At 37.6% G+C, this 18582-nt stretch overlaps 1 protein-coding gene across 15 annotated transcripts in view; it reads right to left on the bottom strand.

The window, feature by feature from the left end:
* The window catches only part of Dtnb (dystrobrevin beta), a 228747-nt gene that overhangs the window by 183433 nt on the left and 26732 nt on the right, over window positions 1–18582 (bottom strand). For all 15 annotated transcript variants that reach the window (XM_078029556.1, XM_078029563.1, XM_078029553.1 and 12 more), the window contains exon 3: window positions 6388–6468. In XM_078029556.1, coding sequence (XP_077885682.1) covers window positions 6388–6468 — 81 coding nt within the window. The remainder of the gene's footprint in view (window positions 1–6387; window positions 6469–18582) is intronic.

Here is an 18582-nt window from a genome sequence, read left to right as displayed (position 1 = left end):
ATTATTTGGCCATAAAAAGAACGAAGTACTGATATACACAGATGAAACTTGAAACCTGCATGCTAAGATTTTAGACAGTAAAGAACACATATCACATGATTTTACTTATATTTATAGTACAGAAATGGAAATCCATAGAAGAAGTAAATTATTTGTAGCCAAGGAATAGGAGGATGAGGGAACCAAGATAACTACAAATACAACAGGGAGACGAAGTCGTCCTGGAATTAGACACTGAGGAGGACTGCACAACTAACTCTCTGAATGCACTAAAGCCCTCTGAACTGCACACAAGAGTGAATTTTAGTATGAGAATTATATATTCCACAATTTTTAAAAATGGTGGAACAAAACATTCCCAGAGATAGAGTTATCACATAATGATAAAAGTTTAAATTCAACTGAAACACGTAAGAACTTTTTATTTGTTTACTCCTAACAGAATAGCCTCAAATTATACAGAGCAAAAATGAACACACGCTAAAGAGACACCAAACTCATATTCACAATCTTAACAGCAGATACTAATACACCTCTCTTATTTCTAGTACAATCATAAAAAACCAACTCTGGACACAGTGGTTAACCTTCATGTCTAACAAAGTAGGCATAAGGACAACATATGAATCAATGCCCTCAGTGATTAGGATAATACGCAGCCCACAACTATAACCCCAGCTACTCAGGAGGCTGGGCAAGAGGATTCTAAGTGACCAAGCAAGATTCTGCTTCAAAATAAAAATCTTTAAAAGGGCTGAGCATGTGGCTCAGTGGTGGAGTGCTTGCCCAGTATGCACAAGCCTGTGTTCCTTAGTAGTAGAAAATATTTAAAAGATAATTTTTTAAATTAACCTTTAAAAATTAAGAAACACCCTACTAGGAAATATTCTTAACCTAATGAAGGCTACCTATCTCTAAGGAACCTGCAGTAAATGAACTACTTAATAGGAAATGTTGAAAGCCTGTGTTCTAATGCTGATAATAAGATGTGGATGTCCACCATCTTATTTCACTAGACTTGAGGCCTAACCAATAGAAACATGCAGGATAAAGTAGGAAGCAGTAAGAAAGACAAATAAATACAATGGCCATCTACTAGATATGACAAAACTATGTATGCATAAAATCATAAATATCTAAGAAATGTTATTAAAATTAATATATGGATCTAAAACAACTGATAGAGGGTCAATATATAAACGTCACTGTACTTCCATATATCACTAACATACAATGAAATTTTAAAGTGCTATTTATAATAGTACATAAGTCAGAAAGACTATTGACAAATTCAATGAATGTGCTACATTACTACAAAGAAATCTATAAATATAATTGGCAGAAATTAAAGACCTAAATAAATAAAGGATGGATTTACCATGTTCACAGAGAAAATGTCAATATTGAAAATATGTCAATTCTACCGAACTTGATCTATTTATTCATTCAGTCACAATTAAAATCCCAAGAAGACTATATATTAAAGAAGTGAAATATATGTAAATTATACCTAAAAAAAAGAAAAGAAAAAATCTCAGCAGTTCTTTGTTTTACTTGAGTTCTAATAGAAACTGTCAGATTCAAAAATCTGTATGAAAATGAAAAAGAGGCTACAAATGTCCCAGAGAATCTTAAAGAAAAACAGAATGAAGTAGGAAGACTTGCTTTACCTACAAGAAGGCTTATTAAAAGCTATCATGATGGTTACTGTACGGTATTGGTACAAGGACACAAAAACCCACAAACACAAGAGGTCTCAGTAGATCTTCTCACATACAGACACCACTATGAACATTCTTGCATATTTCTCCTAAGGTGCATGAGAGGATTATTTGGCAATGAAAAAAAAAAGGATAGCTTTCAAAAAACAGGGAGGAGCAATGGAACGTGGATATGGACAAACATAAGGCTAATCCTACTTGTACTGTACACCCACACAAAGTTAAGGGAGAGTGTAGGACCATAAGTAAAAGGTAGAACAACGTATCTTCTATTCTGCATTTCCAACTTCACTACCTGAGTTCAGGTTCTCAAAGCTGCACACACAGGATAACTATTTCCCAAAAATAACTACGGGAGGAATGACAGAAAACAAGAATTGCTCCAAGTCAGTGGTTTTCAAATACTTTGACTACAACCCACAGAAATATATTTAAACCAATACACACACACACACACACACACACACACACACACACACACATTCACAAACACTTTTTTTTACCATAAAAACTACATTCTGATACTTTTCTCTTTCTTTTGTATAACATGTTTGGTTTTTTTTAATATTTATTTATTTTTTAAGAAAGAGTGAGAGAGGAGAGAGAGAGAGAATTTTTTATATTTATTTTTTAGTTCTCGGCGGACACAGCATCTTTGTTGTTGGTATGTGGTGCTGAGGATCGAACCCGGGCCGCACGCATGCCAGGCGAGCGCGCTACCGCTTGAGCCACATCTCCAGCCCCTGTATAACATGTTTTAAGTTGTGACTATAAAACAAGATTTCATGAAGCATCAATGCATGGGTCACAACACATGATTTGAAAAACCATGCTTTGGGAAATCAATGAAGAGAAATACAACTTTGACGTAGTGTAGCATAATAAACTTCTTGGAAAAAATTTTAAGCTAGGCTTTGTAAGGCTGAAAGTCTGGTAGATGTTATCAGATGTAATATAACTTGCCCAAGTTGTTTGTTTCAATAAATGGCAAACTAAGTCTAAAACCTAGGTTAAAGAGCTGGAGTTGTGAAGGCATCGATAAATTCCTTAAGGCATATGAGCTACCCAGATTGAGTTAGGATAATAAAAACAACCTAAACAGACCAATATCAAGTAAGGAAATAGAAGAAAGCATCAAAAGACTACCAACCAAGAAAAACCCAGGACCGGACAGATACACAGCAGAGTTTTACAAGAATTTTAAAGAAGAACTAATACCAATACTCTTCAATCTATTTCAGGAGATACAAAAAGAGGGAGTACTTCCAAATTCATTCTATGAGGCCAACATCACCCCGATTCCAAAACCAGATAAAGACACTTCAAAGAAATAAAACTTCAGACCAATATCCCTAATGAATATAGATGCAAAAATCCTCAATAAAATTCAGGCAAATCGGATACAAAAACATATCAAAAAGATCGTGCACCATGACCAAGTGGGATTCATCCCTGGGATGCAAGGCTGGTTCAATATATGGAAATCAATAATGTAATTCACCAAATCAATAGACTTAAAGAACCATATGATCATCTCGATAGATTCTGAAAAAGCATTCGACAAAATACAGCATCCCTTTATGTTCAAAACACTAGAAAAATTAGGGATAACAGGAAATTACCTCAACACGGTAAAAGCTATATACGATAAGACTCAAGCCAGCATCATTGTAAATGGAGAAAAATTGAAGGCATTCCCTTTAAAATCTGGAACAAGACAGGGATGCCCTCTCTCATCACTTCTATTCAACATAGTTCTTGAAACACTAGCCAGAGCAATTAGACAGACAAAAGAAATTAAAGGCATAAATATAGGAAAAGAAGAACTTAAATTAGCACTATTTGCCGATGACATGATCCTATACCTAGCAGACCCAAAAAGTTCAACAAGAAACTTGTAGAACTAGTAAATGAATTCAACAAAGTGGCAGGATATAAAATCAATACCAATAAATCAAAGGCATTCCTGTATATCAGTGACAAATTCTCTAAAATGGAAATGAGGACAATTACTCCATTCACAATATCTTCAAAATAAATAAAATACCTGGGAATCAACCTAACAAAAGAGGTGAAAGATCTATACAGTGAAAACTACAGAACCCTGAAGAAAGATATAGAAGAAGACCTTAGAAGATGGAAGGATTTACCTTGCTCATGGATTGGTAGAATTAATATTATTAAGATGGCCATATTACCAAAAGCACTTTACAGATTCAATGCAATTCCCATCAAAATCCCAATGACATTCCTTGCAGAAATAGAAAAAGCAATCATGAAACTCATCTGGAAAAATAAGAGACCCAGAATAGCTAAAGTAATTCTACGCAGGAAGAGTGAAATTGGTGGTATCACGATTCCAGATTTTAAACTATACTATAGAGCAATAGTAACAAAAACAGCATGGTACTGGCACCAAAACAGGCTGGTAGACCAATGGTACAGAATAGAGGACACAGAGACAAATTCACAAAATTACACTACCTTATATTAGACAAAGGTGCTAAAAATATGCAATGGAGAAAGGATAGCATCTTCAACAAATGGTGCTGGGAGAACTGGAAATCCATATGCAACAAAATGAAATTGAATCCCTTTCTCTCACCATGCTCAAAAGTCAACTCAAAATGGATCAAGGAGCTAGGAATCAGACAAGAGACTCTGCGTCTAACAGAAGATAAAGTTGGCCTAATCTTCATCACGTGGGGGCATATTTCTTAATAAGACACCTATAGCACAAGAGTTAAAACCAAGAATCAACAAATGGGATGAATTCAAACTAAAAAGTTTTTTCTCAGCAAGAGAAATAATATGTGAGGTGAATAGGGAGCCTACAACCTGGGAACAAATTTTTACCCCTCAAACATCAGATAGAGCTCTAATCTCTAGAGTATACAAAGAACTCAAAAAATTAAACAACAAAAAAGCAAATAACCCAATCAACAAATGGGCCAAGAACCTGAACAGAAACTTCTCAGAAGAGGATATACATCAATCAACAAATACATGAAAAAATGCTCACCATCTCTAGCAATCAGAGAAATGCAAATTAAAACTACTCTAAGATACCATCTCACTCCAATAACAATGGCAGCCATTATGAAGTCAAACAACAATAAGTGCTGGAGAGAATGGGGGGGGGGAGGTACACTCATACATTGCTGGTGGGACTGCAAATTTGCAAATTGGTGCAGCCAATTTGGAAAGCAGTATGGAGATTCCTTGGAAAGCTGGGAATGGAACCACCATTTGACTCAGCTATTCCCCTTCTCAGACTATACCCAAAAGACCTAAAAAGAGCATACTACAGGGACACAGCCATATCAATGTTTATAGCAGCACAATTCACAATAGCTAGAATGTGGAACCAACCTAGATGCCCTTCAATAGATGAATGGATTAAAAAAATGTGGCATTTATACACAATGGAATATTACTCAGCATTAAAAAATAACAAGATCATGGCATTTGCAAGCAAATGGATGGCATTAGAGCAGATTATGCTAAGTGAAGTTAGCCAATCCCTAAAAACAAAGCCGAATGTCTTCTCTGATATAAGGGGGGTGACTCAAAATGGGATAGGGAGGAAGAGCATGAGAAGAAGACTACCACTAAATAGGGAAGAGAGGTGGGAGGGAAAAAGAGGGAGAAGGGGAGTTGCACAGAAGATGGAGGAGAACTTCATTGTTATACAGAATACATATATGATGTTGTGATGAGAAAAAGAAAAAAAAAGTGTGTCACATTAGAATGGATAGAGAGAAAGGACGGGAGAGGAGGGGAGGAGCAGGGGGGATAGGAAGGGCAGCAGAACAGAATAGACAATATGATTGATGTATGTACATTCCATGTATGTATTATATGTCAAAATACATTCTGCTGTCATGTATGACTAAAAAAAATAAATAAAAATAAAACGTATGGTTAAAAAAAAAAAAAAAGAGCTGGGGTTGTAGCTCAGTGGTGCAGCGCTTGCCAAGCACGTGTGAGGCACTAGGTTCAATCCTCAGCACCACATAAAAATAAATAAAATAAAGGTATTGTGTCCATCTACAACTAAAAAAATACAGAATAAAAAATAAATAAAGTCTAGGTTAATGTTCTTTTCATTATATATTATTATTTTTCATTAATAGTCCCTCTCTCCCACCACCATATACATAAGAAAAATATAATAATTCATACAACAATTCATCTTCATGGAAATTAAGAGACTACATACATATATACACACATATATCCACCTATACTTTATAGTGCACATGAAAGCAATTACTTATCAAAAGGTTAATTTTTATATTAACCTTAATCAAGAAAATTCCTACTACATATTTACCAAAACATCGATGTTTTTCTTTTTCCCCAGAAGCTGATAAATCGTATTAAAGTTTGTTTAACACATTTCTTTAACATTAGCAACAAGGAGAATTCAATTCTCATGCTTAAAGAACATTCACCATCATGCCAACCTCAAAACATTCTGTTCAACATTCTGGGGACACAGGAGTAAAATGACAAGTTCTTTCCATTATAAAGCTTATATTCTGATAAATACTTGCAACAAAAAGAATTCAATTAACATCACAATGTGTCCAAAAGATATTAAAATATTTTACAACATTGATAGCCCCATCTGCCCATCAGAGAAATGAGAAGAATGACTTACGGTTGCATCGTTTCTGTACAAAGCGTAATTTGCAAGCTGTTCTGTAAGTTGACAATCGTATGACATCAAAATTCTGTGCACCTGAAAAAAGGGCAAAAAAAATGTTCAACTGGATTTACCACTGAATTTCTTACGCTAGGAAGTGGGGCTCCACCGCGTGACCACAGCACTCAGCGGTCAGCCAGGCCTTCTGAGAAAGCCAATGTGCAGGGAGAGTGGGAGACACTTCCTCCCCTTCCCACTACAGGCAGGACTCTGCCAGCAGCCTTGCCAACATCACCCTTAGGTTGGGCTAAGTAAGCTGAGGAAGGCTGGCTCACAACTTGAGGGACCCATGCAATCAGAGAGGGGAGCAGGTGGGGTTGCAGGTGGAAGAGCAGGAAGACTCAAGCCTCGATTCAAGAAAGCTAAATTCCAGCCCCAAAAAGTCGAATGTGACGCAGCCACACTGCATATTTCTTCTCAGCCTTGGTGTCCTCATCAGCAAATCAAGGGGACTAGACCAGCTGACCAGCAAGCCTCGTTTCTAGGACTGTGGAAACCTGTACTTTCCCAAAAATGGCCACAGGGGTATTCCCAGAGCTGTGCTTTATGTACTTCTAGTACAACATCCCTCCCCTGCACTTGAACAGGAGACTGTAACTGATCAGAATTCAACAGAAGTGGAGGTAGGTGATAAGACACAGCTCAGCTTGTCCCTGCTCCGGCAGGATGCCTGCCCTGGGAACCCAGCTGTCATGTTGTGTGGAAATAGAGACCGAATGGCCAGTAGGCAGGGGCCACAGAGCAAGGTTCAGACGTAGAGGAATGGAGTCCATGCACCAAGACACTCTCAACTGCCAAACCTGTGAGTGAGTGAGTGAGTGAGCCTTAAAAATGACTCAGCCCTGAGCTTTTACTTTCTAACCAAGACCTGGGACATTCAGAACAAAGTCAACAAGCCAGAACTGGATGTCTATACCCACAAAACTAGAAACAAAATAAATGATCATTTAGGGTAACACAGTCATAGTAACTAGAATGCCACCTAAAATTACATGTCTACAAATTAAACTTTATTCTCACTGTATAATTTGCTGTAAATAAAGTCTCCTTCGATTTTAAGGTCATTTCAGATAGGTTTGGTCTCCAATGTGAGTTCCTTATTTCATCTATGCTGCCTTTATAATTCTTGACTCACTAAGGAGAAACTGAACTGGAATAAATTATCTTCTACAGTATTCATAGGCATCGCTCATTTCCACTCCACAGTATAGAAGGAGAAACAGGATTCTCCAGGTTCTTGGGGAAAGTAATTGACCAAAAGTAAAATATTTCTTTTAGTCTCACTTCTATCAACCTTTACCTTGATGCCATGATTAAAATTATTTCTTCTACACCTGGTTCTCACAAAAATGCCTATACTTCTATACCATTATTATGTAGTCCTACTTTTTTTGTGTTACAAAAACTTCTTGTTTGGTGGTGCTGGGGATTGAACCCAGGGCCTTGGGCATGCAAGGCAAACACTCTACCAATTGAGCTATATCCCCAACGTGAGATACAAATGCTTTATTTAAACGGGGCACAGTGATGCATGTCTGTAATCCCAGCACTTGGGAGGCTGAGGAAGGAGGATCATGAGTTCAAAGCCAGCCTCAGCAAAAGCAAGGTGCTAAGCTGAGGATCTGGCTCAGTGGTCAAGTGCCCCTGGATTCAATCCCCAGTACCCACTCACCCCCCCCAAAAAATACTTTATTTAAATATGATTTAGGCCAGGCCCAGTGGTGCATGCCTATAATCCCAGCAACTTGGGAGGCTGAGGCAGAAGGATTGCAAGTTTGAGGCTAGCCTTAGCAATTTAGCAATGCCCTAAACAACATAGTGAGACCCAGTCTCAAAATAATAAATATGTCAAGAGCTTTGTAATGTTGTGAACAACCAATAAAAAAATAAAAAATTTTTAAATAAATAAATAAATAAACCAAAAAAAATAAAATTAAAAAATAATAATAATAATAATAATAATAAATAAAAAGGTATTGAGATATGGCCCAGGTTTAATCCCTGGTACCCAAAAAAAAGGAGAAAAAAATTCATATACCATACAAATTATTCATAAAGTATACCATTCAATGGTTATTATTACATACATAAAATTGTGCAATTATCATTATAATTGGTTTACAAAATTTTCATCATCCAAAAGAGATCTCTTCCGTTAGCCGTCACTTTGCCTACTATTTAACTGGGATATCTTACAACCAACTAGGGAGAAGTCACAAGACATATGATTTGCAAATATTTTCTCCCGTTCTATAGGTCATCCTTTCACTCTCTTGAAGTACAAACGTTTATCATTTAAGTCCAATTTATCTATTTATTCTTTCATCATCTGTGCTTCTGATGTCATATCCAAGAAGATTCACACCTGTGTTTTATTTTTAAGTTTTTTTCTCTTGTACTTAGGTCTATGATTTTTAGTTAATGCGATATATAGTGTGAGGTAAGGACCCAAATGCATTGTTTCACATGTAGTTACCAAGTTTCTCCAGCACCCTTTGTTCAAAAGACTATTCTTTCCTCATTGAATAATCTTGAAATCCTTGCCAAAAATCAATTAGCCAGGGGCTGGGGTGGTGGTTCAGTGGCACTGTGCTTGCCCAGCATGTGTGAGGCACTGGGTTTGATTCTCAGCACCACATATAAATAAATGAATAAAATAAAGGTCCATCAACATCTAAAAAAAGAAAAAGCAATTAACCACCACTGACTCTGGTGACATAAGCTTGTAATTCCTGCAACTCAGTAGGCTGAAACAGAAGGATCACAACTTCAAGGCCAGCCTCAGTAACTTAGGGAGGTCCTAAGTAACTCAGTGAGATCCTGTCTCAAAAAATAAAATATGAAGGACTAGGGATGTAGCTCAATGGTAAAACACCCCTGGGTTTAATCCCCAGCACCAAAAAAGAAAAAAATAATAATCGACTGACCATAAATATGAGTTTAATTCCAGACTTTCAATTCTACCCTCTTAAATGTCTCCCAAAGGCCCATGTGTTAAAGGTCAAAGTCTTATTCCCCAGTGAGATGTCACTGTGGTATAGTCATTAAGAGGTGAACCCTACAGGCCACGACATAGCTCAGTTGGCAGAGTGGTTGCCTTGCATGTACAAAGCCTTGGGTTCAATCCCCAGCACCAAAAAAAAAAAAAAAAAAAAGAGGTGGGAAGTCTTCAACTCATGGGGATATGTCTTCAAAGAGGCCGAGGGACCTTGGTCTCTTCTGTCTTTCATTTCTGGCCATTTGAATGGCTTCCTCTGCTGTCTGCTTCTACTATGATGCACCATTTCACCAAAGACCCAAAAATAATGAGGACAAGAGATCATGGACAGAAACCTTCAAAACTATGTGCTGGGGCACTAAGCCACATCCCCGGCCCTTTTTATTTATTTATTTATTTATTTTTAAGACAAGATTTTGCTGCTACATTTGCTCCTTTTTTTCCTCCACAGTTGCTCTTTTTAAAATTGATTGTTCCAGGTGTTCTGTTACAACGATGGAAAGCTGACTATGTGTCTATTCTTATGGAGGAGCACATGACCTAGATTAATATAACTTTGCAGTAAGTTCTAAAGGCAGAACATGTGAGTCCTCTTCCAAGATCATTTTGGTTCTTCTAGGTCCTTCAAGTTCTCATATGAATTTTATAATCAGCCTACCTATTCTGCAAAAAAGCCAGTAAGGATTTTTTTGATCCTGAAATTGAATCTATGAATCAATTTAGGAAATATTGCCATATTAACAGTATTAAATTTTCCAGTTGATTAACACAGAGCATCTTTCCATTTATTTAGGTCTTTCTTAACTTCTTTCAACAATGCATTGCAGTTTTTAGCACACTGATTTTATACCTCTTTTGTTAAATTTATTTCTATTTTCTTTTACTCATTTAGCTTCTAAACATATTACCATCTCAACCTAAATATTTTAAATAGGGACCACTAAATATTAATTAATCAAAAGCAAACCAATGGTTTAAAGAAACAATGTTGACAAACGTAAAAGTCCATTTAATAAATAAGCTGTCATTAGATCACTGCATTAATTTTTTATTTATTTATTTATTTTTAGTTCTCGGCGGACACAACATCTTTGTTGGTATGTGGTGCTGAGGATCGAACCCGGGTCGCACACATGCCAGGCAAGCACGCCACCGCTTGAGCCACATCCCTAGCCCCCACTGCGTTAATTTCAATCTCTATTTTTATGAAAGATTTTAATGAGAAATATTGACAAAACAAATGAAAATAACTAGGAGAAGAAAGTTCTCATTCCCAGTTCACAAAGAGAAAGATTACCAGTCTGGTCAGACTGCAGGGCATTCATTAGGCCATGTTTGCCTATGAGGCCATGTTTGGAGGAGAAAGTCAGTGAACTTGGTATAACTTGTTCCCTTCAGACTCTGGTGCAATCAGAGTCAGATTTGGGTACTTCAAAAAAAAATGAAATACAGCAAATATTACATAAGTCCAAAGCTAAGTAGTTTTGGAAAATGAGAAAGCTATATACTCTAGCCCAATGTGTCAGAGATCTCTACCCTAAAGTTCCAGGTACTGGTGAAGAATCAAGTGTCACTCTCCTTTCGTGGGATAGCCCAGGATTCTGTAACTGTAGGGAGTCCTGGTCACGATACCACTTTTGAAGATCTAATAGCAGTCACTTGCCAAAATAATTTCTGAAAGTAAGATATAATCAATACCTTAGAAGTTCATCAAAACTTTGTTGTGCCAACATTCCACCCACCAGGTTCCAAAACTTCCCACATGTCTACCTGCTTCTGGATTTTTTTTAAAAATATTTAGTTTTTTAATTGTAGTTGGATACAATACTTTCATTTTATTTACTTATATGTGGTGCTGAGGATCGAGCCCAGGGCCTTGCATGTGCTAGGAAGGGCTCTACCGCTGAGCCAAAGCCCAGCCCCTGCTTCTGGATTTTATAAGAATCCTCATCCACTGCCTCTAGGACAACCTTCACTTTTTTTTTCCTGGGGATGTGGTTACTGGAGATCTAACTCAGGGATGCTTAATCATGAGCCACATCTCCCATTTTTATTTTTTATATTGAGACAGGGTCTCGCTAATTTGTTTAGGTCCTCATTAAATTTCTGAAGCTGTCCTCGAATTTGAGATCCTCCTGCCTCAGCCTCCTGAGTTGCTAAGATTACATGTATGCACCATCACACCCAAACAGCCTTCCCTTTTTTTTTTTTTTTTTTTTTTTTTAATACAGGCTGAATATCCCTTATCCAAAACACTGGGGACCAAAAGTATTTCAGATTTTTGAGCTTTTCAGATTTTATCAGTTGTGTATCTCTAATGCAAAACTTTTTTTTAATCTTTTCGTTTTGTATTTTTAATTATACACAACAGTAGAATAAATTTTGACATACATACATGGAGTATAACTTACCATTTTTGTGGTTGTACATAAAGTGGAGTTACACTGGTTGTGTATTCATATATGAACATAGGAAAGTTATGTCTGATTCATTCTACCGTCTTTCCCATTCCCATCCTCTCTCCCTTCCCCACATTCTCCCCATCTAATCCACTGAACCTCCACTCCCACCCCCACCCCATCCCCCGCCTATTGTGAGTCAGCATCTACACTTTCAGTCTTTGGTTTTGGGGGATTGGCTTATTTCACTTAGCATGATAGTCTTCCCTTCCATCCATTTACCAGCAAAGGCCATAATTTCATTCTTCTTTAAGGCTGAGTAAAATTCCATTGTGTATATGTACCATATTTTCTTTATCCATGTATCTGTGGAAGGGCACCTAGGTTGGTTCCATAGCTTAGCTATTGTGAATTGAGCTGTTAAAAACCTTGATAGGAAGGGCAGCAGAATAAAATAGACACTAGTATTGCTGTATGTACATTCGTTGCCGTATAACCAATGTGATTCTGCTACCTGTACACTTGGAAAAATGAGAAATTATACCCCATTTGATTCAAATTTATGATATGTCAAGATCATTGTATTGTCATGAACAACTAAAAAAAAATTGATGTGGCCGTGTCACTATAATATGCTTATTTGAAGTCCTTTGGGTATATGCAAAGGAGTGGTATAGCTGGGTTAGATGGTGATTCCATTCCAAGTTTTCTGAGGAATTTCCAAACTGCTTTCCAGAGTGGCTGCACCAATTTGCAGTCCCACAAGCAATGTTTGAGTGTGCCTTTTCCCCCATATCCTCGCCAACATTTACTGTTACTTGTATTCTTGATAACTGCCACTTACTGGAATAAAATTAAAATCTCAGTGTAGTTTTAATTTGCATTTCTCTAATTTCTAATAATGTTGAACATTTTTTTCATTTGTTTGTTGACGTATCATATTTCCTCTTCTGTGAAGTGCCTATTCAGTTCCTTAGTCCATTTATTGACTAGGTTATTTGTTTTTGTGGTGCTAAGTTTTTTGAGTTCTTTATATATCTTGGAGAATAATACTCTGAGGTGCCATTGGCAAATATTTTCTCCCATTCTGTAGGCTCTCTTGATTGTTTCCTTTCCTGTGAAAAAGCTTTTTAGTTGATACCATCCCATTTATCAATTCTTCATCTTACTTCTGTGCTTTAGGAGTGTTGTTGAAGAATTTGGATCCTAAGCCAATATGATGCAGACTTGGGTCTACTTTTTCTTCTAGCAGGCACAGGGTCTCTGGTCTAATGCCTAGGTCCTTGATCCACTTGAGTTTTGGGCAGGATCTGAAATAGGGATCTAATTTTATTTTATCACAAATGGATTTCCAGTTTCCCAGAACCATTTGTTGACGACACTACCTTTTCTCCAATGTATGTTTGTGGTGCTTTTATCTAGTATAACTATATGTATGGATTTGTCTCTGTGTCTTCTATTCTGTACCATTTGTTTTCATTCTGTTTTTGTGCTAATACCATGCCATTTTTGTTAATATAGCTCTGCAATATAATTTAAGGTCTGGTATTGTAAGGGCCTCCTGATTCACTTTTCTCGCTGAAGATTACTGTGGCTATTCTGGGCCTCTTATTTTTCCAAATAAATTTCATACTGCTTTTTCTATTTCTATGAAGAAAATCATTGGTACTTTAATAGAAATTGCTTAAATCTGTATAGCACTTTGGGAAGTATGGCCATTATGACAATATTAATTCTGCCTATTCAAGAACATGGGAGATCCTTCCATCTTCTAGGGTCTTCTTCAATTTCTTCCTTCAGTGTTCTGTAGTTGTCCCTAATGTAAAACTTTAAAATTCAAAATGCTCTGCAATGTGAAACATTTTAAAGTGTGAAATCTGAAACTCTTTGGACTTCTTAGCTTCAGATTTCAGAGCATTTTGGACTTTGGATTTTTAAATTAGGGATATTCAACTGCACTTGGCTCGTGATCATTATCAGTTTAAATACTGGGGGCTTTATAATTTTTATTTGTGAGACTGTAATACTTCTTTTTTTTTAAGCGTCAAGTTGATTCCCTCATCAAGAAGTATTACAGTCTCGGGCTGGGGCTGGGGCTCAGTGGTAGAGTGCTCACCTAGCACGTGCGAGGCCCTGAGTTCAATCCTCAACACCACATAAAAATAAATAAATAAAATAAAAATATTGTGTCCAATTAAAAAATAAATATTTTTAAAAAAAGAATATTACAGTCTCACAAATAAAAATTATAAAGCCCCCAATATTTAAACTGATAATGATCATGAGCCAAGTGCAGTGATATACTTGTAGTCCCAGCTACTCAGGAAGCTGAGGCAGGAGGATCACTTGAGGACAGGTGTTCAAAGCCAGCATAGGCAACACAGAAAAACACTGTCTCAAGAAGAAGAAAGAAAATTACTATATTATTGGTTTCAGGGGTCTTAGGTAGAAATAGTCATTCTTCACTTAGTTATAAGAAATACAGTAAAGTGTCATTTTACTTTTTTTAATATTTATTTTTAGTTGAAGTTAGACACAATACCTTTATTTTATTTTTTTATTTTTATGTGGTGCTGAGGATTTGAACCCAGGGTCTCACATGTGCTAGGTGAGTGCTCTAGACTGGGTCACAACCCCAGCCTGGTGTCATTTTAATACTAATGTCAAACAATATGTTTTAGGCTTATCAAGAAATGGAGCAAAGGATACTAATTTAACACACAGGTAAAACTCTAGTCCTGAGGGGAGGGGAGGGGCGGGGGGATAGTAGAGGATAGGAAAGGCAGCAGAATACAACAGACATGAGTATGTCAATAAGTAAATCAATGGAAGTGTAACTGATGTGATTCTGCAAGCTGTACACGGGGTAAAAATGGGAGTTCATAACCCACTTGAATCAAAGTGTGAAATATGATATATCAAGAACTATGTAATGTTTTGAACAACCAATAAAAAAAAGAAAAAAAAAAAAAAACTCTAGTCCCAGTTGGAGAATCCAGATAAGCTCTTCAGCAAACAGGAGCAATATGAGAGCCCTGGGAATCCCAGGAGTACGGGAGGAAGATGGAAAAAGGACAGGAAGGAACTAACCCTTCCTTCTACATTACAGTTCTCCTCATTCATGGCATGGGCTGTACGTTGTAAAGGATAACAAATCCCAAGAAGAGCATAGTGACAAATGAAAGAATTTTATTAAATCTACTTGTATCCAAAACTTAAACTCCTATGGGAAACAACAGTCTAGCAACAAAGGAAAACAGCATTGAACTACTTGTAAAACCCTCTCCTTAGAAAAGTCTCAATTGGGCTCGGGATGTGGCTCAAGTGGTAGCGTGCTCACCTGGCATGCGTGAGGCACTGGGTTCGATCCTCAGCACCACATAAAAGAAAATAAAGATATTGTGTCCACCTAAAACTAAAAAATAAATGTTTTTTTAAAAGTCTACAATATACTAAGATGTTATTTGAGATACCAGCCTCAAGCTTATTCTCTTGACGCTTCTTATATTTCCTGTAACTATATTTCCACTAAAAAAAAAAAAAAATGTAGTTCTATTCCATTAAAATGTTGAAGAAATATACATCCCAAAATGCTATTTTAGTGCACTACAATTGCCTCCTTTGATTTCAGGGCAGAGAGAGTTCTTAGGGAATAACAAATGTGGAAACCAGATCAACTTCAAAGCCTTTTTATCAGTAAGGAGACAAAAAACAAATAATAGTGAGCCAACATGAGTGTGTGGTAGCAGAAGGCAAAGGAACATGAAACACAATATGGTAACTGTGATCACAACAGAAGATAATGAGTCTAAGGGTTAATTAATATCACTTGACCATAAACATTCCCCAGAAAAACAGAGAGAGATTCCAGGCCCCACTCTAGGTTACTTACTGAATCAAAATCTGGAGGGAGGCAACTAAAACCTTCATTTTTAGCAAGTGCCCAAGAAAATCTTACAATTAAGCCAAGTTCAGAAAACAGTTTTAGTCCAACTAAAAGGCCCAGTTCATGCATTCATTTCAAATTGCACCTCATACCCACTCCAACCAGGCTGGACTACATGCAATCACCCTCTCCTCTTTGGGCCTTTGCATGTGCCACGGCCTCTCCTCTTTGGGCCTTTGCAAGTGCTACTGCCTTAGCCCTTTCTTCACCTCATCAACAGGCTATCAGCCTGGACATCGTTTCTCTCAGGTCCTTCCTGGGCCCCCATGATTCTCCCATCATAGTGTCTAAAAATGGTATGGTTACCTACCTAAGGAGAACTATACCAATTAACCTAATAAGACTAATAAAGAGTACAGAAAAATCAATAAGTTAAAATTGACATACTAAAATCAACCCAACACCTAGATGATACACCTAAGTGACTGGCACCCACAGAAGGTAATTACACTGGAGTGTCAATTGATATTACTGGGAATGAGGAAATGGGGCTTCCAACAATGGGTACAGTGGCCACCAATGCACCCCTTCCTGTGAAGAAAAAGGGGAGGCTCACAAAGCCACACTTAGCAAATAACTCCCAGGCTGACTGAATCCTTGAGTTTGTTACAGAGAATAACTAATATAAGGAGCTGGAGTGATAACATTCACTAAGCAGTAGAACCAATTCTTTGCAAAACTACTTCACAAATCCTCACATTCATTCATTCATATTCTGTCTCCCCCCACCCCCCTGTGCTCATGTTTATTTATATAAGGTGCCTGGGCACTATTTAGTATCAGGAGTCACTGTATCTATTTATTTGGTTTCCTTCATTGTCTGCTTCCCTTTGCTAAATAAAACACGAGCCTCACAACTGAAGTCAGGAACTGTGTTTTCTTCTTCCCTGTCACCTTAGCACCCAGAACAGTACCTGGAACATAGTGCATTCTCAATAAATGGGCCAAAATTGACTGGGAAAGACCCCTTGCAGGGCAAGCAGGAGATATTTGCCAGATGAAGTTCAGGCAACAGTATTAACAAAGGCACAAAGGCATGGAGCGGCATGATCCAGCCACAGAAAAGTCAGTAAGCATTGCTGGGAAACGATGTGATGTGCAGTGCTCAAGTCTGGATCTCAAATGTGTCCCAAAGGTCCATGTAATAAAAACATGGTCCCCAGCTTGCCACTCCTGGGAGGCCATGGAACTAGAGGTGAGGCCTAGGGGAAGGTCTTCCAGTTGCTGCAGGTATGCCCTCAAGGGGAGAGTGGGGCCTCAGCCTCTTCCTGTTTCTCTTCTGAATCCCAGTCCTGGATAAGCAGCTTTTCTCCACCATAGGGTCCCCACTATAAGGTGCTGCCTTGCCCCAGACCCAAAAGGAATGAGCAATAGACTAAAGCCTCTAAAACTGAAAACCAAAATAAATATTTTCTCTTTAAAAACTGATTATTCTGGGGTATGTATTACAGTAATGAAAAGCTGACTAACACATAAGGCATGTGAAAGAAACTGGGAACTTGTGAACTGAGCAAAAGAGAGAACTAAGACATGTTTTGGAGCTAGGACTTTCTCATAAAGGTGATAAAAAGTAACCAAAGGGATTGAAGCAAAGAAGTGGCACAAACTTATACAGTTCAACCTTGCACACATAAATAGCAAACTTGAGAGTCAAGTCTGGAAGAAGCTATAAGAAACACATTGCTTCTATTCAGAAAAGCAATAATGACAAAAAATAAATGTAGTAAACACAATTAAACACATTCACTGTTTACTACTCACTATTGCTTGGGCACTGTGAAAAGTGCTTTATCCTCATTGTCCCACTTAATCTTCAAAATTCTATAGAGTCAGTACTATTCCATTTCATGGATAAGGAAACTGAGACAGAGACAGATTAAATAACTTGCCTAAGGTTATACAGTAGGTAAGAAAAACAATACCCTAGCCAAGCAGCCTAACTGCAGAGCCTGGACTCAAAGCTTCTGTGGTTTGAGCAACAGACAGATTCAAGACTCAGTTATAACCAGGCACAGTGGCACACACCTGTGATTCCAGCTACTTGGAAATCTAAAGCAGAGGACTGCAACTTAGAGGCCAGCCTCCACAGCTTAGCAAGACCTGCCTCAAAATAAAAAAGGGCTGGGATGTAGCTCAGTGATAAAGCACCTGTGGATTCAGTCCCCAGTACGTACAAACAAACAAACACACACACACACACACACACAAAGACTAACTTATAAGGTAAAATTCAGCTGTACTCTATGATTCCTTTGGAGGCAGAAGGTGAGGTGACAAAAAATACCTGGCTTGAATGACAAACAATTAGACTCAAACTATAAAAGTCCTTGAAGACCACCCAGGCACAGCAAATGGTAAAAATTTCTTCTCCACCATATCTAACAAGAATCACCTAGCCTGTGGTTGACAGGACAACATGGATATAGGTTGAGCCCAGCTTTACCTCCTGCAACCATATTTCCACTGAACTAAAATATGTACAGTTGAAAGATCTTCTGGGACCTTATCCATTGATTTTATACTGTGATACACAGAATTCTAGAATTCTCCCAAGTGCTTCAGGGCTATTTTAGGCTGTAATTCTGCCTCCCCTCTCCTGCTTTAACCATGCAGTACCAATTTTGTAATATGTTGATAGTCCTTTTAAGATTTCATTTGAAAAAGAGTAAAAAAAATATTTTTAGGGCTTCATATTCACTGGTCCAGACCAATAATCCCATACCATGGCAAAGGAATCTGAGTTGGTCGTGGTCACAAAGACAAGTCGTCACACAGCAAAACAATCTTTCAAATACTAAGAACAGTCC

Source organism: Ictidomys tridecemlineatus, chromosome 12 (genome assembly GCF_052094955.1).
Source record: "Ictidomys tridecemlineatus isolate mIctTri1 chromosome 12, mIctTri1.hap1, whole genome shotgun sequence".
Taxonomy (NCBI): Eukaryota; Metazoa; Chordata; class Mammalia; order Rodentia; family Sciuridae; genus Ictidomys; species Ictidomys tridecemlineatus.
This window is presented reverse-complemented; position numbering and strand designations above follow the sequence as displayed.